The 7,703-nt window shown below is 42.0% G+C and overlaps 1 protein-coding gene across 1 annotated transcript; it reads right to left on the bottom strand.

The window, feature by feature from the left end:
- Positions 1-3,357: 3,357 nt before the first annotated feature.
- On the bottom strand, positions 3,358-3,831 carry LOC122665451. Its single transcript, XM_043861601.1, has one exon. The coding sequence runs from the start codon at positions 3,829-3,831 to the stop codon at positions 3,358-3,360; it is 474 nt and encodes a 157-aa protein (XP_043717536.1).
- Between the last annotated feature and the right edge of the window lie 3,872 nt (positions 3,832-7,703).

Below are 7,703 nucleotides of genomic sequence, written 5' to 3'. Positions count from 1 at the left end.
GAACCTTGGAAGTCATCCCTACAAGCCCTTGAAGCCATTGGGGGCATTGGGGATCAATTTGGATGAAGTTCAAACTTGAAAAACACATTCCTACTACGAGCAGACTAAGTACCGGACTTACCATCGTGCATCCTCCCGTGGATCCGCCCGCAGTTTTACAGTATGACCATTGTTCAGTATTTTGACCATAACTTCGTCTATATAGATCGTATCGATGTGATTCAAGTTGCGTTGTAAAATAGACTTGAAGAGATACATTTTTATGAAGAAACTGTGGATCCAATCCAAATAAAAAACCATCAAAAGTGGGCCCAAACCCAACTGATATATTTTGACAGCAACTTAGGAACATAACTTTAGTAAGGTGACCTCGCCCATGTCGTGGCTGCTTGTGTAAGACTTAATAAACCTTATTGGGGGTTAATTATCACCCAAAGTGCCCCCTAAATATATTAATTAATTGACCCATCGAGGTGCCAAGGTCTACCCTTGATGCCCTCAAAACCCCCTTGCTGTCCTAAGGGACTTGTGACCTCAACCTAGAAATGGAAATTCCTAAGGAGAGACCAATCTATGGGATCTCCCAAGACCAATGGATGATATGAGACATTATGACCTTAGAAAGGTTTAGGACACCCTCCCCTAGCTCATGAGGCTGTTGGATCTCAACAAGAAGGCTAGGAATCAGACTGACTTAAGGATTTCATGTTTAGAATCACTTGTCTATAACACTTGGGGAAAGCCTTAGAGTTGGATTCAATCCCTTGAATCCTCTAAGTCCTATAAAGGACTATGTATTTTGGACCTCCAACGAAGGATTGGACTCACCTCCCTAACCCTTGGAACCTTGTGGTTCCATGGATGAAAGGTTGAAGGTGAAAATCTTCTCAGATTTTAAAGGAATGGCGGCGGGGGAACGATCGGACTCACTTGGTTGACTCCGTTCCTTCATCCGTCCTTGCTATCTTGACCCAAACTTCAAATAAATTGTTGAGGCCCTTCATGGGACGCACCTATACACTTCTAACATTGTTCTCATGCGTCCTCAGACTTCAAAATCTGTACGGGAGTGTGTACACCAAATCAAACCTTACCAAACACATCGAATGACAAGCAAGCAAACTGTGAGTGGGTTTTGGGTGATGTTTGGGCTTGTTATATATATATATATATATATATATATATATATATATATATATATATATATATATATATATATATATATTATTTTTATTATATAGATCATGTAGTTGTGTTTATGCTGCATCCATTCTTAACATGTTGCATCCTTGCATATTAACCATGTTGGATATGAATTGATGAAATGTGGATATGATGCTTTACAATGTTATATTAGGTTACAGTGTCGGGTACGCTGCTATCGAAACCCCGAGATTATCATTATTATTATATTCATTGCTTGTCATCCTGGTCTGTATGCGTCATGCCGTGCTGGTACCTAGGTACTAGCTGGAATGGGACGTTGATGCGCCCGGAGTACCTCTCAGGACGATAGGATTTGCATGTAGTATATCTATGGCTAGGTTTTATGCTCCCTTATGCTACGACCCTTGCCAACAGGGGTTTAAGTGTTGGATAGTCTGAGCACCTGATGGCTGTGGAGGTGGGAGAGGCCAGGTTAGGGGTAGTGATGGCTATCGGGGTCTGCCACTGGGTGGTCATGATGGCTTCTACTGGCGTAGGTCCCCTCGTGATAATTGAGGTTTCACTAGGGCGATAGGATAAGTGACCCTCAGTGTCTCCCGAGTTATCACAGTAGCATACACTCAAAAATAGGAAAAATAAAAAAAAGTGGCAGAGTCTGGGAACCAAACAAGGTAAGAAATATAAGGGGGGGGACCCCCTTAATTTATAAACTAAAGAAGTCATGACCTCGGCACCGTGGAATCCTCCACGTCTTGGAAAGTCCTCCACGGAGCCGAGGATTCCACACGATGCTGTGGGCCCATTGCCATGGAGCAGCGGTGCCGCCTAGACCACGGTGCTGTGGTGACCCCACTCAGTGCCATGGACAAAAAAAAATTTTAAAAATTAAAAATTAAAAAAATAAAATAAAATTTTAATAATGATCTATATATATATATATAATGATAGTGAATATATAAAATGAAATAAAATAAAATAAAATCACCGGTGTATACCCGCGTGCATAGGGACTCTGATTCTCGGTACCACCCACAAGTGTGATTTCCCTTTCGAGGATTATCGGAAGATTTCGCCATGATTAACCGCATGATTTTTCCTTTGTGGTTTAACTAAGGATTTTAGCCACCTGTTTTCTTTTGAGGTTTATCGAAAGATTTTTTTGCAACTCTACCACCCTTGAGCAAGGTGTCAATAGTACATGCTCTTGGTGACAGAATCAATTAGTCTTTTGTCTTCGTCCTTCAGCTCTTGGCATAGGCCTCAGCCAAAGAGGGGCAAATTGTAGACACTGAAATTTTGCCACCACCCCTGGCAATGATGACGATGAGACACAGATGATGGACATCGCACCATTCCCCCTTTAAAAATCTAAGAAAACAGGGCCCATAGGCCCAGATATGCCCAAAACACCAAGAAAGCCCATTTGAGGCTCAAAAAGTAGGAGGGAGGGCCCACACTGTCCACAGCGCCGTGGACAGTTTCCCACTGCCCTATGGAGGCCTCCCACGGTAGTATGGCAAAAAACCACGACGCAGCGGGGGACTGCAACGTCAGCTTGCTGACGTGATCCACGGCCCTGTGGAGGTGGGACACCCCCTATAAATAGGAGGGTCCCCCTCCCCTCATTTGAAGGATTTTTAGGGTAGGGAGACCCTCCTAGCCAGTTTCCAACCCCTTTTGTCCCCATTCCTTCACTTGTGAGCACCCGTTTAAGTGAGAATCCAAAGTGTGGGTAGATCCGTCGATTGTCCACTTTAGAAAGGAGCGATCCTGTCCCCACCATGTCATTATTCTGTCTGTATACGGATAACAAAAATTCCCCTCACAACCGTTATTCTGTCCATTTACAGATAACGAAAGACACATACAAAGAGCCGTTACTCTATTCGAAGAAACCAACGTTGCTCCATTCATCCGTCTCCCCCTGAGCCAGGGGATCGCCGAGATGCAAGGAATACTCATCTAGAGGTATATTTACTATATTTCCATCATTACAATGTAGTCTCTCATGTTTTTTTTATCATTTCTATGTACATAGTGTATTTTTTTTTATAAGATTTGTATTAAGAAAGCAAGAGAATAGAATACAGAAGAGGCATCCTTTAAGAACCCACAAAAGGGGAAAAGGAACCTAGACAAGATAGGACAGGCCCTATCAAACATTAGGGAAAAGGCACAAAACCTCTAAGGTTACATCCTATAGTAGGTTACAAACTCCTTGTCTTTCTTTATGAGGATCGATAGTTTAGGGGAAAAGGACCTAGGTTCCCAAAGAATTCCAGAAGGACCACTAGGGAAGGAAGCCATAAAATCTGCAGGTTGGTTTTGTTCTCTCCAAACATGAACAAATTCTTTTGTTCTTAGCAATCTTGATTTCGTAAGGATCTTTCTTTTTGTAGTTTGGATTTTCCAAGGCCCGATATTCTCCCCATTCAAGATGTCGATGGCCAGCTTTGAATCTGATTTGAAAGAGACCTCATGGAAGCCCTTATCGATACAAAGAGAAATACCTTTGAGAATAGCTAGGAGCTCCATAGATAGCACACAAAGATCTTCACCTAGGCCAGCATAAGCAACTATAGGATCCCCACTTCCATTACGAATGAGCCCTCCAAAACCAACCTTGTCACCTGAAAGAGAACCATCACAGTGAAGAGTAGACATGTTATGATTTGGTGCGAACCAAGAGCAAGCTTTCGGGATTCTTTCAACCCATTACATTGGAAGACACCACTTAGCAGCAATATGATGATTAACAGTAGTTGGGTCTCCCACCAAATCAACAGAGGATAATTTTCCAATGACATCACCCCTTATTGCACCTATGATCTGGTCCTTGGATCTAGCTTTATTCCTAAAAATTCTGTAGTTCCTCTCTGACGTGCTTGATTGTGACACAAAAGGCAAGCTTAATAACCAGCCCCAGTCTCCCCGCTCTTCCTACAGCATATCTCACCGAAATAGTAGTGTCAATAACATTTCTTGGACAAACCCCACCATGAAAGCACAAGTCAAAGATTTTGCTCCAAATATCAGAGCTAAAGGGGCACTCGAAGAAGGGATGATTTCTGCTCTCAATTCCAGCCCAACATAATTCACAATGATGTTGTATTGGGATGTGTCCATGAATGAGGTTATCTCTAGTGGGGAGGGCATCCGAAAGACATCTCTAGGAGATAAAAGAGTGGGAATTTATGCTCCCCTCAAACCAGACTGCTTCACTCCAATCTATTTGAGGAGCTCTTTTGCAAATAACATTCCAAGCTAATTTGGAAGAGAAGTTACCTGAGGGGTTACCAGTCCATACCACCAAGTCCGGATCATCTTGGTGAAGACTATCAATAGTTGGAAGGGCCCTCCAAATATCGATGAGATCAAAAGATGTAGAAGGGCCAGGTACCAATTTCCATCGCTAATAATCTCCTTAACAAACGCATGACGGGCAGCAAGGGAGTATGAGCCTGCATCATAACAGATTCTACTACCAAATCTATTAAAAAGAACTCCAAGCGGGTGCCAATTGTCAAGCCAAAGCTTAGTAGTATTGCCATCCCCAATAAGGTATGTCAATTTCGATGACAAAATTTCTGTTAGGTGGGGAGAATGTCAATCCTGCCCAATCTGACTTAGATTTTGCTTAAAGAACAGGGATCAGTAGCCACCCACACCAATGACTTGTGGTGTATCACCCCAGTGGTTACAATCAATAGGGAGCCCTCACTGATGACATCCACCATACCTGTGAGAAGGTGGGTTGCAACACCCTGCAGCTGCTCCGCCCATCACGTACTGTACAACACAGAGCATAGGTATTTCTCTCTCCTGATTATTAGGGGGGCTATGCTCTTAAACATATCCTCCTTGTATGTGTGGTAGGGTGTTGGGAAAGTACCATGTGGAAAAACAAACCTCTGTAGGAACCACAGGCAAAATTCAACAGTGCAACATTCACTGGATGATGCACTGGACGATTGGCCCAAAGCTCCAGTGCAAGCTCTAGTGATGCCAAAACCTACATTTTCCCATTCCAAACTTGTGGAAGCTGAACCTACTGCCTTCAAACACCTCCAATATGTACCTTGAAAATTTAGGAACCAATCCCCATCTTGGAATCCATGTGGGCCCCACTTATGTAGCTAAACCAGGAAAAAATCACTTTAAAAATGCATTTTTCCCTATAGGATTGCCTAGCCAAACTGACCTTAATTCTATAGAAACTATAAATAGGGGGCCCAACTCAAAATTAGGCTATTATTGTTCCTAAATAGCAGAGAAAGAAAGAGACAAAGAAGGAAGAGAGAAAGGAAGAAAGAGAGAAAGAAGGAAGGAGAAGGGAAGAGAAGGAGGACTTGAACTTGAGCAAGCCTTGGCCGAATTCCTCCACAACCCAAGGTAAGCTCACCAAGCCTAAGAATTCCCCTCTAAACCTTGATCCAACTCTATTCTTTGATTTTGAACTCCAAAGACCAAAGCTATAAGGCTGTCTCTACAGGATTTCCTATGGAATCACTGCCTAGAGCTTTAGGGCTGCTTAGATCATGCATGCATGACTAGTTTTAGGGAATTTATATGAATTTATGCTGTTTTAGCTTATTATTACATGCATCTTAAATTCTAGCCATGCATCTAGCTAGATTTCATGCCTGATCATGCATGCAAACCATAGATAGTAAGCTAGGAGCATGGATCTTTGCATGCGTGGAGTGTTTTGGATATTAGGGCCTAAGATCTTGGCTATAATGCATTTGCATGCTTGTTGTTGTGTGTATAAATGAAGTTTGAATGACTGCATGTCAATCTCAGTCTTGCATGCTTAATCTGTTTGATGTTTGAACCCAAACCCATCAATCATTAAACAAACTGATTAAGGAACAACCATAACCATTGATTTAGCTTAATTATAAGCTATATTACCCTTTGATTGCATCCAATTCGAAGATGGGATGAATTCAACTGCTGGAATCAAGTTCTGAGCAAGAAAACCCATGTCCAACAGGGACTAGAGGATGCACTAGACGTTTGATCCAAACGTCCAGTGAATCGTCCAATGCTGTTGTACTTGGTCTAATCTAATTCTAGCCTATTAGACCCTCACCCGTAGGACAATGTTGGGGGCATAAAAATTACCTTAAAACCCTACTCCAACCATCCTTGCTGGTAACCATATCTTGGGTGTACCAGTGGACCCAAAAAGGGGCCACAAACCCACACTGTAACCCAAGCCAAACCTAGAAAAGAATCATGCTACTGTTCCCATAATTGTTGAACAATGATTGAGCAAACCAAAACCAATGCTGGAGCTCTAAGACCCTTTTGAGACAGTGTTTGACATGTTCTAATGGTCCGATCAACTTAGGTTATAACCCTAAACACAAGGTGCAGTGTCAGACACCGATTGGAACCTAGCCAACTGAAGAACAAGCGGGATTGATACAAGTGAGTGGAATTACACCATGGGTGTAACATGACTGATGAGTCATGACAACAACAACAATAATATTTACTATTTTATTTTTTAAATTGCTTTATATTCCTATTTGATTCTGATTCGTACCTGATGGCTATTGAAATTGAAAGTTAATATTATACTTATGAAAATGCTAGATTAGATGTCGTAGCCGGCTTGGAAATGAGGCCCGTGGTAGCCCGTAGAATGGGATACGATTGACACCACCCGACTCATACTATGTCATATAGAATGCATTTGGTTAGGGTATCATCACCCGTGCTACGAACCCTTGCCAATAGGGGTTAAGGTGTTGGATGTCTGCGAGAGAACCTACATAAAAATAAAAATAAAAAAATAAAAAAAAAGAAGAAAAAGAAAAAGAAAAGAAAATAAGTTATACAAAAAAGGTGTCTGCTCGGCTGAATGCCAATCTTCAAGAAAAGTGGTATCATCGAATAATCCTAGACGGCTGGTTGGGTTGACCTTGGGAAGAGATGCTGGAGCCAATCGGTCTTCTCTGACAACTCAATGGGTGTATCACAGGAAGGGGTTAGAAGCCTGCACCAGGGATACATGTATTGGGGATTGTAGTAGCACTTTTACTTGCCTTAGTTGTGATACCAGGTGGCTTAATAATAATAAAGAACCTCATCTCATGTAGGATTCATTTGGTTGGGCTTGCATGTGCATGCATGGTTATATTTCATTCACGGGCTCGGTGGAGGTTACACTCTTGTATATTTCTTTTTAGATGATCTTACAGGTGGATGTGATGTTGGCTGGGAGGCTCATCTCGAGCAAGAAGGTGGTTTTGATTATGACAGTGTGGGTGTGAACCCGAATGGAGGCTATTCCTCTGATACGGATGATTTTGGTGATAGTTGAAGATGACACATGAAGGGCGGGCAGCTTATTTTTTCTAACCTAGCGAATTCTTTTTTTGTTATTTTGTGAAGCTATTGGTTTGAGGTGTAGTGACTGCCCAGTTGGTGGTGTTGTGTAAGCAGTAACTGTGTGGCGTGTATCAAAACTTGAATAGTTAATGAAAATATTAGTTTCCACTGCACTCTGTAATTATGTTCTTATC

This window comes from Telopea speciosissima, chromosome 6 (genome assembly GCF_018873765.1).
Source record: "Telopea speciosissima isolate NSW1024214 ecotype Mountain lineage chromosome 6, Tspe_v1, whole genome shotgun sequence".
NCBI classification, from domain to species: Eukaryota; Viridiplantae; Streptophyta; class Magnoliopsida; order Proteales; family Proteaceae; genus Telopea; species Telopea speciosissima.
Note: the sequence above shows the minus strand (reverse complement) of the source record. Positions and strands in the feature narration are given on the sequence as shown.

Excerpts from the sequence above, each read along its gene's own strand:
- LOC122665451 (XM_043861601.1), bottom strand. The coding sequence starts at position 3,831 with ATGTCTACTCTTCACTGTGATGGTTCTCTTTCAGGTGACAAGGTTGGT.